The following is an 18,311-nucleotide window of genomic DNA, read 5'->3' as shown; positions in this document are numbered from 1 at the left end:
GACTTATGCTCACATGACGCAGTTCCTCTGCAAGTTTGCATCCTCAAGATAGAAATGACAAAAACCTCAAGTGAGTTTCGTTACTCGCAAATTTTTATTGAATGTTTCATGTTTGCAAAAAATTGAAACAGGACTTCAAACATTTTCACACTCCATTTGTTCTTGTTTTGATTTGAGCAGTTCCGAATACGCCACTCTGACCTCTGCCCCTCTGCCACTCTGACTTCTCTGCCACTCTGACCTCTCTGCCCTCTGACCTCTCTGCCCTCTGACCTCTCTGCCCTCTGACCTCTGCCCGTATTAGTCTGCAAGATAGGAATGTTTTCTGAAACACATATCATACAGTAACTCAAAGGCTGTACAATTTTAAATTTGCACAATGAAAACGTATTCAATGAATAAGGGCTTGTCAATACAAGAGTAAAAGCTATAGACTGAGAACTTCATAGTTGAATGTTTTATTGATAACGTAAATGTATTTAGGTAATTTTATATAAAATTTATAGGTAATGTTTTATAGTTTTTATATTTTATGATAAGCGATTGCTCATCTCATAACTAACGTTTTCACAGGTCATCGACTAGGCAATTACATGTCAGTCACTGAAAAGGGTAAAAACATATTCCACGCTGAAATGTGTAAAACTAGGCACAACCTGACCACGCGTCCATTACATTCTTGTTTTTCAATATATTACCCTCACACCTCGAAGGGATGAGGAGGGAATCCAGAAGCACCCTAAATGTATAGATCCGTCATCAAGAACTGTTTTATTGGTGCAAACCTGAATGGATTGAACTTGGGTAGTTTTGATGAGAAGGTGCAAAAATGGATAGTTTAATTTTTCTAGTGCTTTCAGTTTGTTATCACCTTAATGCTCAACTTCCTTAGTTGATGAAAGCTTGCTGGCGTGTCGTGGCAATGCATATATTGGTAGACACTGAAGCATTGTTACCTCATAATAATATTATAATATTAATATAATAATTATGATATTAATAATAATTATAATATTATAATATTTTATAATATAATAATTGTAATATAATTATAATATTGACTTGCATAGCCTCTCCAAGGATATATTGTAGAACTACAGTGATAGGAGGTGACCTGTTATACAGCGCATTGAGCAGCAGTCTTTTACATACAGTCTTCATGTTTCAGTTTATTTGTAGTGTCAGTTGACTTTTAACTCACTATCATATCTTTTATCTTATACTCCACTCACTATCATATCTTATACTCCACTCACTATCATATCTTATACTCTACTCACTATCATATCTTATACTCTACTCACTATCATATCTTATACTCCACTCACTATCATATCTTATACTCTACTCACTATCATATCTTATACTCTACTCACTATCATATCTTATACTCTACTCACTATCATATCTTATACTCTACTCACTATCATATCTTATACTCCACTCACTATCATATCTTATACTCTACTCACTATCATATCTTATACTCTACTCACTATCATATCTTATACTCTACTCACTATCATATCTTATACTCTACTCACTATCATATCTTATACTCTACTCACTATCATATCTTATACTCTACTCACTATCATATCTTATACTCTACTCACTATCATATCTTATACTCTACTCACTATCGTATCTTATACTCTACTCACTATCATATCTTATACTCTACTCACTATCATATCTTATACTCTACTCACTATCATATCTTATACTCTACTCACTATCATATCTTATACTCTACTCACTATCATATCTTATACTCTACTCACTATCATATCTTATACTCTACTCACTATCATATCTTAAACTCTACTCACTATCATATCTTATACTCTACTCACTATCATATCTTATACTCTACTCACTATCATAGCTTATACTCTACTCACTATCATATCTTATACTCTACTCACTATCATATCTTATACTCCACCCACTATCATATATTTTACTCTACTGAATATCATGTCTTTGGTTGCCAGGAACATGATGTGGATGCTATTCACCCAGGCTATGGCTTCATGTCAGAGAATGCTGACTTCTCTCAAGCAGTCATTGATGCCGGTATCCGTTTCATTGGTCCCAAGCCAGAGACGGTGCGAAAAATGGGTGATAAGGTCATTGCTAGGGAAACGGCTATCGCTGCAGGTGTGTTTCTTTTGCTACGGCGTGTTTATTCATTTTAGCCTTGTAATCATCCCGACTAGTATGCGGAGGAAGGGTGGTGGCATAAACACCTCCATGAATGTTTAACCATATATATGACTTTAAATCTAGTTTTTCATATGTACAGGGTAACTTCTAATTGACCTAAGTTGTGTAATGACCTTGTTTGATTTTCGATTGCCGTTTTTTAAGTATCATCACGATATTTATTGTTTAACATTCATGATCATCGACAATTCGTAATAGCGGTATTATTTATAGAGGTGTTATTCATAGAGGTGTTATTCATAGAGGTATTATTCATAGAGGTATTATTTATAGAGGTGTTATTCATAGAGGTATTATTCATAGAGGTATTTTTCATGAATCCTTCCGCACTGTGGTATTTTCGCTCAATGATAAACCGAACATTATACTTAAAATTAACAAGTTACAAAAATAGTTTGTGTTCACAATGCAAATCAAACTAAACAACTGTTTTTAATGAATTTAGTCATTTTTTGAAGTCTCATAGAAGTTCCAATTTGTACTAATAGCCTTTACAAGTGCGAATATTTATGTTCATGTATAAGCAGTTGTATGTGTGAAGCCGTTGTCATTGTCATTTGAAAGTTAATGTTAGACGAAACTAGTTTCTGTTAGAAGTCAGTATGATAGAATCGAGATTATACCCGATAACATAAACATTTTAGCCAATTACAAATGCGTTGGTTTCATATCTACCGATTTAGAGCAACATGTTGTTCAACGTATCGCCAATGTGTTGAGTAGGCAAGGGGTTTCATTTCATCGTTTTGTGTATCCAGACGTTAACAGGCCCACTATCAATGTTCAGGGATGAGCCAGATGGGAGTTCACTACAGGAACGCTCCAGAAAAGATATCTTTCACATAAGATGTTCAGTGGCTCTTGCCCATTGAGTCTGTCTCTTAGCAACTGCTGTGTGACAACAGTTTTAATGGCCCAGCCAATTGCTGTCTCTATTGTGCGGATGATGTGCATTTGGAGTTGTGCGCCCGTTGATTGACCGCGTGCTAAGTGTTTCAACGGACATTCGCATTTTGCAGAATAATGTGGACGTTTCGTTAAGCGTATATGGAACTCTATTCTAGAGGTTATAGTGGTGCACTCCTGTCTCATTTAGCAGCGTGCTTTCGAAATAGGAATGACTGGAATGTGGAAAATGTTTAAAATGGAATAGCTTGCGGAATATATTTTGCACATCACTCCTAAGTACAGTTTCAATCTGAGTAGAGTATGAAAGCATGCAACATTCAATTAAATTTTGCTAGTAACAGAACTCGTTTGTCCTGCGAGTTAGTCACACAGAACGGTTGACTAACTCGTTTCAAGCTTGTGACCAACCGATGCAAACTTAGTAACCACATCATGGAAACATCATGAATATTCCTTCATTCAATGACCTCTTCATGTGTCAGCGATAAATAATGCATCATGTTGGTTTATCACTCATCACACATTCCTCAGTTGTCACCATGACAGTTTGTGATTAGTTCAGCTTATTTATTATCAACGGTATAGTGGAAACAGCCAGTGTTAATTCTTGACCACATGGGAGCTCCATGTTGGATTCATTAGCCAGTGCTGCAAGCAAACAACTCCTCAACTACCTGAGCATGATAACTGTCTTTTTTAAGCATTGCAAGTGGAGGGAAATGACTTGGGCCCAACACCCGACTTCTATTTTGAAAATGCGCCATGGCAAATCAAGATATGGAGTTTTTTGTTTGTGATTCCACATTGATATTTTAAATAGTGTTGTTTTAGAGTGTGTTCTCTCAGTGTACTTTCCTAAGTTAATCTGGTCTGTATAAGTTGGTATTGTCTATGTACAATGTCTGACACTTGGATTCGATAGTGAGATGTGTTTATGTGTGTAGAATATGCATTAATCAGTTTGGATAGTGTGATATATGGTTCTGCTGCCATATACGCTAGAGAAGTCTCTACCATCATATTCGCCATTTGGGGCTGTTTGTACCTCCTGCCAGTCAAGGCTAATGTTGAGAGAATTAGTTTTAGAAAAATTAAAATCTATTCGTCGCTAAATTTATGGTCAGCAATATATCGGTGGAGTTATTTGTGAAGATGCGTCTACACCAGTACGATTTATCAGAGTTTCTTCCACTCCGATAAAGTCAGATTAGTGTAAAACGAAAAATAGTTGTAAAACGGCTCTATCTCAGTCTCCGACTCCAGATTGGTGAAATTTTGCATACTAAGTTTATCGATTTTGACAGCTTCATTGATGGAATACAGGATTTGATCAATCATATCTCATAATTGCACCGGAAATATAATGAATGTACATGTATATTTTGTGTATATATGTAGTACAATGAAGGTACATGTATATTCTGTATATATATATATATAGTACAATGAATGTACATGTATATTCTGTGTATATATGTATATAGTACAATGAGTGTACATGTATATTCTGTGTATATACATATATAGTACAATGAAGGTACATATATATTCTGTATATATATAGTACAATGAATGTACATGTATATTTTGTGTATATATATAGTACAATGAAGGTACATGTAGATTTTGTGTATATATATAGTACAATGAATGTACATATATATTCTGTATATATGTAGCACAATGAATGTACATGTATATTCTGTATATATATAGTACAATGAAGGTACATATATATTCTGTATATATATATAGTACAATGAAGGTACATATATATTCTTTATATATGTAGTACAATGAATGTACATGTATATTCTCTTCTCTCAAAGAATCTGTTAAAATAGCATTAATAGCATTAGGCGCATTTGCGCTAAGATGATTTAAAATCAATACTAATGACTAATTATAGTAATTACTATTTACTATAATTATTAAACACACATGTACATGGTAGGTAGCAATGGAGTGACTCTCTTTTGTGTTTATGCTGATAAGCGGTCAAATTGAATGGCTATCGATATTGTATTTCCTTGGCTAAAAGTGGTGACACATTTTGTATAGTGGGAGTTGATTTGGTATATAGAACTTATAGTATAGTATACTATAGTATAGTAACTTATAGTATAGTATATGGTGACTTCATGAAAGAGCAATTGCTAGATGATGGCAACACACAACTTAGATATTTACATCTACTGAGAAAACTTCAGAGCAAGTTGGTGTCCGACTTACCTATTTCTAACACTGCCCAGTTAGGTGGATTTGGTTTATATATGGCATTAGCCAGCAGAATTCATTGTAAAGCAGTCAATAGTAACATAGTGTTTTCTCACTTGTCGATGATACCGTGCACCAACATTGACCGCACAAAGTAGACAACTCCAAAGTAGTGTCAACCCATACATTTACATGCATTAGATCAACTATAATAGCATATAGTTCCCTACATAAGTAGGGAACTTATTTCAAATATAACTTATCATTAGAATCATCGTACTTTACCTGAAAGCAACAGCCTAAACTGACTTGTTTATTCTTTTATCTGTAAGGGAACAGCCAAAATAGCTTTTGTGAATGACCTTCACCCATCCAGCCTTTAAGAAACAAAAAGCTAGTCCAGCATGCTTTGTCTGTGACCTCCGTCTAGCTCTTAATTTGAAATATAGTTGCAGGCCCAATGCTAGGCCATGTTTCTTCTGTTGTCTTCTGATGCCTGCCTAGGAAATGTGAAAACCTTCTTAGTCTATAGTTGAAGAAGCTCGTATCTCACTATTCTTGTAGAACAGAAATCTAATCTCTAGTAGGGTAACCTTGACATTGGTGACTCGCTTGAAAATCGCCTGCACGGGTTATTTGTTTAATTCCAGTAATAGTTCTTACATCTAACTAGTACTTTTCGGAAAGCTCCATGAGACGTCAATTAACAGTGCATCAGTTTTTGTATATCATATTGATTAACTCTCTAAGATGCTAATAAGCTACGTAGAAATACTCATTACTTGTTATGATGAAGATGGATATTAGGGCTTAATCAATTAGGGAGTTGGTCGTTGCTGCTCATACATTTTTGCCATCTGTCTCACACCCTCTGGTCCCATTCTATTGATGAATGTTCAGAACTGTGAACTGATTGTGAGCAACTATCATATACCGGAGACTGGCTGTCAGCATCTGTCATGTACCTGAAACTGATTGTCAACAAACGTTATGGACTTGTGGCTGGTTGTCAGCAACTGTCATGTGCCTGTGACTGGTTGTCAGCAACTTCACTTTCTTAGCAATACTTCATTTTATGTATTCAGATAATATTTACTAAAACCTTGTGGAGTGAATAATTGTTGTTAGTTGGCTATTTAGTTTTGCCATATGAGAGGCATTCATGTCCTTTGTAAGTATGTAAAGGTAAGTTATGATGTTAGTGTAATCGTAAGTTATGGGGCTAGTGTGATGGTAAGTTGTGGGGTTAGTATGATGGTAAGTTATGATGTTAGTGTATAGGTAAGTTATGTTTTGGTAATATGTAGAATTTGCCATGTGGTAATATTCTCACATTTTTATCACCATGAGCTTCATCTATACATCTATACTATACTACCTATATCTATACATTGCAAATGTATAGATGAAGCTCATGGTGATAAATCTACTACTATTACTACTCCTACTCCTACTTCTAGTTATTACTGCTACTATTACTACTCCTACTTCTAGTTATTACCGCTACTATTACTACTTCTACTTCTAGTTTTACTGCTACTATTACTACTCCTACTTCTAGTTGTTACTGCTACTATTATTAATCCTACTTTTAGTTGTTACTACTACTAGTACAAATGTTACAAAATATGTTGTGTGCACTCTTAATGTTTTTATGGTTTCATCTTAATTTTATGTTACCAGCCAATGATGGTAAAAACAATCAGGCTGTGTGGAACAATAAATATGTAAAAAATAAATTATTGTTATATAAGTCTGTTGTAAGTATAGGATGAGCTAGAGGATCAGAGGAACTATTACTAATATTCTAACACTTAAGGCTATTTCCTTGCACTATATTTTGTGACTTCATTTGTGGGCCTACAAGAAATCAGTGTTTTACTGTAGGAGTTGAAGTGGTACCAGGTAGTGATGGCCCCATCACGGAATGGGAAGAAGCTCAGCTTTTCTGTGAGACATACGGATACCCAGCTATAATGAAAGCGGCCTATGGTGGTGGTGGCAGAGGAATGAGGATAGTCAACAATAAGGAGGTAGCTGCAAATGCCTGGCTTTAATGCGGGTGGTTAGATATGAATAATAATTTCATAATTTTATGCCACTCGCCATTACAAACTCATATGTTTATGCTATAAGACCTTTTGCAGTGCTTATTATTTACATTTCTGTGTTTGTTGGTAGGAACTAAGAGACCAGTTCGAACGAGCCCATTCAGAAGCTTTGTCAGCATTCGGTAATGGAGCTCTTTTTATAGAAAAATACATAAAGAATCCACGACATATTGAAGTACAAATTCTTGGTGAGTGGCTCTCTCATATATACTTTTTTTATCTAGGTCATACGGCATCTCTGCCATTATTTTCCAGTCTCACATAGCTGCAATATTTGTTGGAGATAACTAAATCATACAGACTCTTTTCTTGCCGCTTAGAGTTTTCTACAAGATCTGAGTTAAACGTACCAGAAAAAACGTTATCAGAAATTTTAGTGATTGTCTTTGTAGCTGAAGCCTAATTTTTGAATGAGTACTGCTATAATTATACAGAAGACTTGAGTTCTCCTTGAACGAGTTTTAAGCCCTTTGCAACGCACAAGGCGTCATCAAGAGCAGATAACTCTAGAACTTACCATTGGAGTACCTCAAATTCATCTATAGCTATATAACTACTACTAGTACTAGGTTGTACTGATTCATCAATTGTAATATAACTACTACTAGTACTAGGTTGTACTGATTCATCAATAGTAATATAACTACTACTAGTACTAGGTTGTACTGATTCATCAATAGTAATATAACTACTACTAGTACTATAATGTACTGATTCATCAATAGTAATATAACTACTACTAATACTAGGATGTACTGATTCATCGATAGTAATATAACTACTACTAGTACTAGGTTGTACTGATTCATCAATAGTAATATAACTACTGCTAGTACTAGGTTGTACTGATTCATCAATAGTAATATAACTACTACTAGTACTAGGTTGTACTGATTCATCAATAGTAATATAACTACTACTAGTACTAGGTTGTACTGATTTATCAATAGTAATATAACTACTACTAGTACTAGGTTGTACTGATTCATCAATAGTAATATAACTACTACTAGTGCGATGATAAGCTGTCATAATTATCTGTCTTCATTTACACTGAAATTTCATTTACAATACTTGGCAATGTAGTTGGAGAGAAAGTTGGTTGAAAATTATTTTTGGTCAGTAAATTACGGGCTGATTGGAACAAACATCACTTAAAGTTAACGTCTTTCACTATAAGTTCTGAAATCAATTTAAGAGACTGTCATTTGGTTGGGACAAGCGGTTAGCAAAAGGTTATCTTGTTATCAAACTTCATCCTTCTTGAGATGCGACCTTTCAACCTGCCAATGTGATTGTAGCATTAGATTGAAAAAATCGCATGCTTGTTTCATAGGGGACCACACCGGGGAGGTGTCACATCTGTTTGAGAGAGACTGCTCAGTGCAGAGGAGGTATCAGAAAGTGGTGGAAATAGCCCCAGCTGCTCACTTGGATCCTTCCGTTCGGGAACGCATTCTCAGTGATGCCGTTAAGCTTACAAAGTCTGTCGGCTATCAGGTGATTCTTTGACTATAACTTCAGCAATGACAATAAATAAAATTCTGCTCCTAATCTCTTGATATAATGTTATAAAGAATAATATTTAAAAAAAGGTTTGAGGTTTAGGTTTGTATTGAGTAGAAATTGTGACTACCATCTAGCTACTGGTCGCAATTAGTACAACGTGTACATTCAAAAAGTTATGTTCTCCTAAAACATGCTGTGTATTGTCCACATGTGTTCGATTGCTTCAACCAAAATTTGTCTTTGAACGTTATTTCTCAAGTTTCGATAAATTCTAGAATTATATTGTATGTATTGTTTTATATTATAATGTAGCATAATATGACATGTTATTGTATTTTCTATCATATTATAACATACATTATATTAGGCTAGTACACTGACAGTCCAGTGCGCCGTATGGGATCATCATGTGTAATCACATAATGTGCACAGTTATTCGTGATGCTGCAAGGTGGTTGAGTGGTGCAGCGGTTAGTGTGGTGGACCAGCTAGATGAATGTCTGAGTTCAATTCCTGTGTGATGTGTTGTTTTTCTAATGTTCTGAGCACATCGATAGAGTGACACGGCTTTTATTATAGTAAAGATTACATTGTATTACATTGTCTATATATTACATTGTCTATATATTACATTGTCTATATGTTACATTGTCTATATGTTACATTGTCTATATGTTACATTGTCTATATGTTACATTGTCTATATGTTACATTGTCTATATGTTACATTGTCTATATGTTACATTGTCTATATGTTACATTGTCTATATGTTACATTGTCTATATGTTACATTGTCTATATATTACATTGTCTATATGTTACATTGTCTATATGTTACATTGTCTATATATTACATTGTCTATATGTTACATTGTCTATATGTTACATTGTCTATATGTTACATTGTCTATATGTTACATTGTCTATATGTTACATTGTCTATATGTTACATTGTCTATATGTTACATTGTCTATATGTTACATTGTCTATATGTTACATTGTATATATGTTACATTGTCTATATGTTACATTGTCTATATGTTACATTGTCTATATGTTACATTGTCTATATGTTACATTGTCTATATGTTACATTGTCTATATGTTACATTGTCTATATATTACATTGTCTATATGTTACATTGTTTATATGTTACATTGTCTATATATTACATTGTCTATATGTTACATTGTCTATATGTTACATTGTCTATATGTTAAATAAAAGGTAAAAATGTGGCTGCAGGTCAAGTACTGTTGACACAAGTAGTGATTTGCATGAATACACAAACCAGTTCCCAGTGTGCTGATTAAACTCTGCACGAATATCGAATACCGAAGGCAATCCTCTCTATGATATTCCAAACTAATGAAGTAATCATGTCTGACAAGAAGTACTTCAGATTTGGCATTTCTGTAGTCACATAGTTAATAGTTGTCAGTCTTAAATAGCTGCAGTGGCTGTGCAAACTGCTTAATAAATTATGTCCTTTTTGGTTTCATGTTGTCCTAATGCTGATGTGTATTGTTAGTTGCTCGAATGACCTTCCGGCTTGCATTGACTTCTCCACGAAGCACACTGAATGGAAAAATAATAAGGGAATCCTTTTTACAGGGCTTACTTTTACACTTACGTTTTGACAGCACTTACCTTTACACTTACCTTTGTATGGCACTTACTTTAACGCTTACTCTTCCATTTGTTTGATATGTTCCAATGTGGTTCTGACTTAATGCTACCTATGCAACAGCCAAAGGAGTTCAGGTGCATATTGTGGTTGTCCTTCACTAGGGTGCCTGAGAGACTGACATCTATTATAGTATTATAGGTTGTCATATGGGAGAGGTTGACAATGTTATGTCAACTACTAAAATCATTCTGCCAACTGCTGAATTTAGTCGGCCAGATGTGATGATTGTTATTTCAGATAAGACTTTTATACACATGTATGGTAGTTGTACGCTAATCGTATGGTAGTTGTATGGTAGTTGTATGGTAGCCATGTGGTAGTTGTATGGTAGTCGTGCGGTAGTCGTATGGTAGTCGTGTGGTAGTCGTATGATAGTCGTATGGTAGTCGTATGGTAGTCGTATGGTAGTCGTATGGTAGTCGTATGGTAGTCGCATGGTAGTTGTATGATAGTCAATTGTACTTACCCATTCCACTCACATGCAATATTTCAATATGTCGCTGTGTTTACCAACTGTAGAATGCTGGTACCGTAGAGTTCCTTGTGGATTCCCAGAACCACCCGTGGTTTATAGAGGTCAATGCTAGGCTGCAGGTCGAACACACCGTCACTGAAGAGATCACCGGGTAAGTTATAGTCAGTAGTGACATTTGAAGATAAGGTCATGCGAGCTTATCCATCATATTAAAGGAAGTCTTATTAGCATGCTTATACAGTAATAACTTATCTGTATCTGGCTTTATAAACCCGTTGTAGATCTGCCTCTCTGGGTCTGCCCTTTTCTGAGTACTCACTACTCCATACAAGCTATGTAGCAAAACGTGAAAAATTGCATTTTTCCTTATTCTTTTGTGCAGCTAGAAATATGAGTTTTTTGCATGTGCTGTTCTTTTATTATTTCAGTATGTATAATAGAAACAAAAGAAAGATTCAACTTAAATTAAACTTTGCTATGTAGCGATATTCGCTATCTAGCAATATTTGTTATATAGCGATATTTGTTATATAGCGATATGTTTCTCAGATTGACAGACAGTTGTACGTAATTCCTTAGTATTACATACCTCAAGAATTACGTTTCATGGCAATTTGTCCTTTTTGATATTAGTGTTCAAAGTTGTTTTTGCTACAAATGCTAGGACAAGTTAAACAGCGCTCATCAGAAACCTCTAACAACAGCTAATCACATGGTAATAATTCGTTGCTTGAGAATTGAACATTTTTAGCAAACTAAATACCGTACAGGATGAATTTATTCGCGGAGTTATATTTCGCGAAAATTGAAATTTCATGCATATTCGCGGATTAATTTATTCGCGGCTAAAAACGGTCACTATCTAGGAAAAGTTAACTCTATTGCGGATAGCAATAGAGTTAACCATACGCATGCGCACATTGCGTGTTTCGGTTTCTATTTAGCTTACAACTACGGGTCGATCGTGCTAAGCTATAATTTTTTTGCTGCGTTCAGAAGTTTTCACGAATACTCATCGATTTTGAGGCCTTTGATGAACCAACAATTTGTGGTAAGTAATGAGTTTTTCAAAACCATTTACTAAATTAGTTGAATTTTACTTTGGTTCTTCGGTAAAACGCAATATTTATTTTTTCCATCCCTACCGCTTCATTATTTGTTTTAGTGAGAGAGAGAGATCTTTCATCATACACGGAACCAAAATGACTGCAAGGATGGTAGATGTCATTCTTAGAAGATCACCAATCATTCAGGGAGATCTTGAAAATGAGGTAGAAGTGACCGCAGCTACTTACGAGGAGAATATATATGTTTTAAAAAAGGAACAAAAACGCCTTTACGAGCACAAATCTTTGGCCAACCGGCAGAACTTTGCAATAGTAAGCCACGAGGAGAGTTCTGATGATAACTTCCTTACCAGTCATGTATTAGTGAGAGAATCGCCTTTAACATCTACCCAAGACAGTGACAGAGCTGCTATTACCAAAATAACTAATCAGAGCGCACCATTACACGCTAGTATTCTCTTATCAAGAGTACCAGTTTAATTTTATTGCTAGACAACCGTCATATGGACTAAACTGTTTATATTTACTCCATTCATTGTTTGTAAAATTTTATTTGTATTTGAAATATTTTATTTGCACACTCAAGTTTGTAATAAATTACAATATATTTATACATGAGATAAAATATATAATTTGGCCATGTTTGCTGCAGCGATATCAAGGAGTTGTTGTCAATAAAGGTGTCTAGGTTGACTGGTTGCTTCTCTGCCAATATTCCTGCCTTGATGAATATTACTACTTGTCTCTAGTTTTCGTAATCGGAGTAGGTTGTTTCATTCTCAATCTGCAGTAAACACAAAAAAGAAAAAATATTAATAAGTGTTAAGGAAGTACAAAAACAATAGCTGAAGTATTTGATGAAAGTGATCAGCTTTTAAACAAAAGAATTAACTAATGCAGTTAAATATGGAAAAACGTATCTTCACTGCAAATCAAATACATACCATAATGTCCAGATCAGAATCATGGTTGTCCTCAACTTCGGTATTAGAGATTGATGGAGTTGATTTCAATGTAAAAAGACTAGGAGAGATTTTTTGCGATGACGAAGCCAATAACTTGTGAAAACCTTGAATAATTTTGTAAAGTTTGATGCAATGGCAATAAAACTCGAAGCCCGGCGATGATTTTAAAGAAGTTTTGGAACTCGGCTACGTTTAGTACTTCTGCCTAGCAGCTATTTTTGCGATGACGCCATTCTGCATATCTTGTGACAACCTTGAATAATTTTGTAAAGAAATGTGATGCATTGGCAATGGTGTTAGCTCAAAGCCCAGGCAATGATTTTAAAAATGTTTTGAAATTCAACTATGTTTAGTATTTATATTAAAGACCAGCCTAGCGGCTAGTTTTTAATTTGATGCAGTAGTTATTCTCCCTTGTGATTAAAAATAGAACTAATTATTCATGGAATTTTATAATTCCCGAAGTTGCCTGTTCGCGAAATCGCGAATTTTTATAACCAACGAATATTTTCATCCTGTACGGTATTTGTTTGCTAAAAGTAAGTTTGAGTAAAGTTGTCTGCCCATGACCATCTTCAAGAAACAAAGAGGCTAGGCCACTGTCACAAGTACTTTAGTCTACGATTCCTATGTAAGAATTTCTTTGTTAAACGTACTTGCATACATTTGCTAATGACATGATGCCTTTGGCTGCCATTTACCTATTATGCTTTGTTTCTGGTTGCCATTTGTCACTTGCTGCCATTTGCCAATGACACGCTGCCTTTTACTACCATTTTGCAAAGACATTCCTGTCTTTTGCTTCTTTATTTTCAACTTAAACAAGCTAATTCACTTATGCTTAAGAAGCTACAATGCTATGAGAAGTTTTACCGCCGTATTCTAGTAATCACTTCTAGTGTAGAGTTGAACATTTGTATGCCAAGGTGAGTGACAACTAAAGGTTTGGCTATTGATTTTGGCAGGATTTAAGATGAACTTTTCATTTAAAATAACATATTCAGTACTGAAGGGTCCATTTCTGTCCAGATAGCAAAGCATATAAAGGTTATTGTTTCAATATAAACTGCTATACTTGTACAGTATAATAACCTGTTCTGATGATATATAATCACAAGTGAAAGAATATCTGGAGCTGACACGCTGACACTGAGGTAAATCTGGTAGCATAAATTCATCACTTTTAAATATTCTCAAAGGCTGAAATGTTGTTATATTATTTAGTTACCTGACTGTGCCATGTAAGGAGAATTAATTTATTTAATGCTCCTGGCATCCGGCCCACTGATCATCTGGTCCACATCACTACTGAGTACCACTAGTCATCTGGCCCAAATCAGTATAGATTATCACTAGTCATCTGACCCAAATCGGTATGGAATACCACTGGTCATCTGGCCTACATCAGTATGGAGTACCACTAGTCATCTGACCCACATCACTACTGAGTACCACTAGTCATCTGGCCCACATCAGTATGGAGTACCACCAGTCATCTGACCTACATCAGTATGAAGTACCACTGGTCATCTGGCCCACATCAGTCTAGAGTACCACTAGTCATCTGGCCCACATCAGTCTGGAGTACCACTAGTCATCTGACCTACATCAGTACTGTATGCCACTAGTCATCTGGCCCACATCAGTCTGGAGTACCACTAGTCATCTGACCTACATCAGTACTGTATGCCACTAGTCAGCTGGCCCACATCAGTATGGCGTACCACTGGTGTCCATTCTATAAGTGTTCATTAGGTTATAAGACCAAGTCTTTCGCAATTGTTGTATTGCAGCCATCTTTACATCTGTTGGTTTTCCTGTAGGGTAGATCTAGTACAGAGTCAGATACGAATAGCTGAGGGTAAGACTCTGGATGATCTAGGGCTAACTCAGGAGAAACTAGGCTGTCACGGTGCTGCCATTCAATGTCGAGTTACCACTGAAGATCCGGCAAGAGGATTCCAACCTGATACGGGCAGGATTGAGGTGAGCCGACAGCTACTGGCAAATGCTTCCTCGTTACTTACAAGAAGGATAGGATAGTACTGTAGATCGCTTTAGCACTCAGGGCAGTCTGAGCATGTAGAGGCTGTGGCTCCAGCTGAATATCATTGATGAGTTGCCCTGGTTACTCCAGGCTTGCCCCCGCAGTATCTGGTTGCAGCAGAGCCTAAGGTTGTATGAGAGCTATGTGTAAGGAGAGTTGTTTTCTCATGCTGTGTTCGCTTTATCACCAGCACTATTGACATCTCCGTAAAGTGCAGTGCTTTGGTCGTAAGAGTGTATGTTTTGTGCATGAATAGATGTTGCCAGTGCCTCTGGTATTCTAGGCATGATCTATCGTTGTCATGTGTGCAGGTGTTTAGGAGTGTGGAAGAAATGGGCATTAGAATTAGGCATGATCTATCATTGTCGTACGTGCAGGTGTTTAGGAGTGGGGAAGGAATGAGCCTTAGAATTAGGCATGATCTATTGTTGTCATGCGTGCAGGTGTTAAAGAGTGGGCATTAGAACTAGGCATGACCTATTGTTGTCATACGTGCAGGTGTTTAGGAGTGGGGAAGGAATTGTCATTAGAATTAGGCATGATCTATTGTTGTCATACATGCAGGTGTTTAGGAGTGGGGAAGGAATGGGCATTAGAATAGACGCTGCCAACGCACACGCAGGTGCTCAGATCTCTCCCTACTACGACTCACTATTGGCTAAAGTTATTTCCCACGCTGACTCGCATACGTCTGCTGTGAATAAGATGGCTCGGGCTCTTACGGAATTTAGAATTAGAGGTGTCAAGGTTCGTGCCTTCTACTACAAATATAGACATAGTCTCTTTGCTATCTAGCCTTAGTGACTAACTTTTATAGTCGTAGTGACTAATCTACCTAGTTTTTAAAACCACTACTGGGATTAAAAATTTAAATGTGCAATATAATATATATAATATAACTGTATATTAAAAAATATGTACGATCTCTGCTAGTAATAATTTTGCAATCATGAAAAGGCGTTGCAATAACAAAGCGTAAATTGCTTGTGTCAAATATTGCAGGTAACAAAACATGTTTGCTATTTTCAACCAGTATTTTGTAGATTAAATATATAATAAACAATCTCTGGGACTATCTAGCAAGCTTGATCAGGTGTTACTTGACATGTAGCCTCAACTATCTGTTGACTAGCTGAGACCTTCCATTCTCTTTTACTATGAATTTTTTTGCTTATTCTGCCCAAATTGATTTTTGCCATAAAAAATTTTCACGAAAATATGCTTAGTTTTGTTATCGAAAGCTTTAAATTAAAGTTTGGAAATCAGAATAAGACTTTGCTAGTGCTTGTTTCAAACTAATCAAATATTCTGCGTCTGAAGAGTTTTTGGTAGATTCAGAATCAAAAAATTTTGTTATCAGAACGACTTTCACTCCTTGTATTGTAAAAATACATTGTACGTTCATATCACAGCACAGATTTTTTTCTTTTCATCTACCTTAACCAGAAATGACAAATTGACAATGTGAATTCCAAGTCAAAAATATGCTATCTACAATTTTGTATTTTGGTGAAATATTAAGTCAACACATTAGCTATAATAGTATATAGTCACATTCGCTATTATAGTAAAACTTGGGATCAAACTGTTTACTTTGTCAGCTGTAACGAGAGCTTTTTAAATGCTGACACCAGAATTAAACCTATAGGTGAGTCACTATAATTACTTTGTTTACACGATGTACCCAGAGTATAGTAAGCCCTCCAGAGAATCTCTGATTTCTTACAGGACTGATTGGAAGTGGCTATCAGTTGACGCAAAGTACATTTGTAGGTATTGTTGTCAGTGTTTGTCTCCTCCGCTAGTCGCTGTGTCCTTATAATCTGATTCTCATCTTGCACCTTATCAGGTAGAATGCATATGTGATTCTTTGACAGATTCACCTGATGACTATATTTATGGTACTAGGTATTTGATTGAGTATCTCTATTATATACACTAGTATTGAGGGTACTGGTATCTCTATTGGTATATACAATAGAGATACTCCTACACGTCATTCTCTCTCCCCTAAGTGCAGCAAGAGAGAAAACTGTATTTGTAAGGCTAACTATGGGACACTCATTTTTAAATCGAATTTGAGAACTTGCACCCACTGGTTGTTTTACGTTATATGGAATTTCTTACATTATACAAAGCAAAAACTGTACATAAATCTTTTACGTTATATAATTTACATTATAGAAAGTTTACGTTATAGGTACATTTACTGTATATCTTATGAATACCCTAAAATTTTGTGAGAAGTTCGATTATTTCTATTGATTTCTCTCTGATTTTGATGATTGTAGACTAACATTCCATTTCTTTTGAATGTCATGCACAATGAGGCATTCTCTAAAGGCTATGTGGATACCTCATTCATCGACAACAACCCATCTCTCACCCAGTTCAAACCATCCAGAAATCGAGCCCAGAAGCTTATTCACTACCTCGGTACTGTTCTTTTTATTTCTCTTGAAAACTCTACTTGCATCTGCCAACTTGTGACTTCTAGTGTCAGGCTTAGTATGTAAGTTGGAGAAGGTACCCGTAGTATTCACTTAGTATGTAAGTCAGAGGAGGTACCCATAATATTCACTTAGTATGTAAGTCAGAGAAGGTACCCGTAGTATTCACTTAGTATGTAAGTCAGAGGAGGTACCCATAATATTCACTTAGTATGGAAGTTAGAGAAGGTACCCGTAGTATTCACTTAGTATGTAAGTTAGAGAAGGTACCCGTAGTATTAACTTAGTATGTAAGTCAGAGAAGGTACCCGTAGTATTAACTTAGTATGGAAGTTAGAGAAGGTACCCATAGTATTCACTTAGTATGTAAGTCAGAGAAGGTACCCGTAAAATACACTTAGTATGTAAGTCAGAGAAGGTACCCGTAGTATTCACTTAGTATGTAAGTCAGAGAAGGTACCCGTAGTATTCACTTAGTATGGAAGTTAGAGAAGGTACCCGTAGTATTCACTTAGTATGTAAATCAGAGAATGTTGATCATAGTATCGCAGTTTCCAAGTTTGTTTATTTTCGGTTTAGAATGATGAAAAGAAAAATTGTAAACAGTGGCCTAACCATATTTCTGTAGCAAAATTCTTC

General features: G+C 35.7%; 1 protein-coding gene across 1 annotated transcript in view; it reads left to right on the top strand.

Moving 5' to 3' along the window:
* Positions 1-18,311, top strand: part of LOC137396677 (pyruvate carboxylase, mitochondrial-like) — a 65,616-nt gene that overhangs the window by 11,548 nt on the left and 35,757 nt on the right. The window contains exons 4-11 of the mRNA XM_068082993.1: positions 1,998-2,163; positions 7,243-7,388; positions 7,537-7,654; positions 8,803-8,966; positions 11,188-11,294; positions 14,999-15,161; positions 15,787-15,969; positions 17,514-17,658. Coding sequence (XP_067939094.1) covers positions 1,998-2,163; positions 7,243-7,388; positions 7,537-7,654; positions 8,803-8,966; positions 11,188-11,294; positions 14,999-15,161; positions 15,787-15,969; positions 17,514-17,658 — 1,192 coding nt within the window. The remainder of the gene's footprint in view (positions 1-1,997; positions 2,164-7,242; positions 7,389-7,536; positions 7,655-8,802; positions 8,967-11,187; positions 11,295-14,998; positions 15,162-15,786; positions 15,970-17,513; positions 17,659-18,311) is intronic.

The sequence above is a fragment of the Watersipora subatra genome, chromosome 5 (assembly GCF_963576615.1).
Source record: "Watersipora subatra chromosome 5, tzWatSuba1.1, whole genome shotgun sequence".
In the NCBI taxonomy this organism is placed as follows: Eukaryota; Metazoa; Bryozoa; class Gymnolaemata; order Cheilostomatida; family Watersiporidae; genus Watersipora; species Watersipora subatra.
The sequence above is the reverse complement of the archived record's forward strand: the minus strand, read 5'-3'. Positions and strand labels throughout refer to the sequence as shown.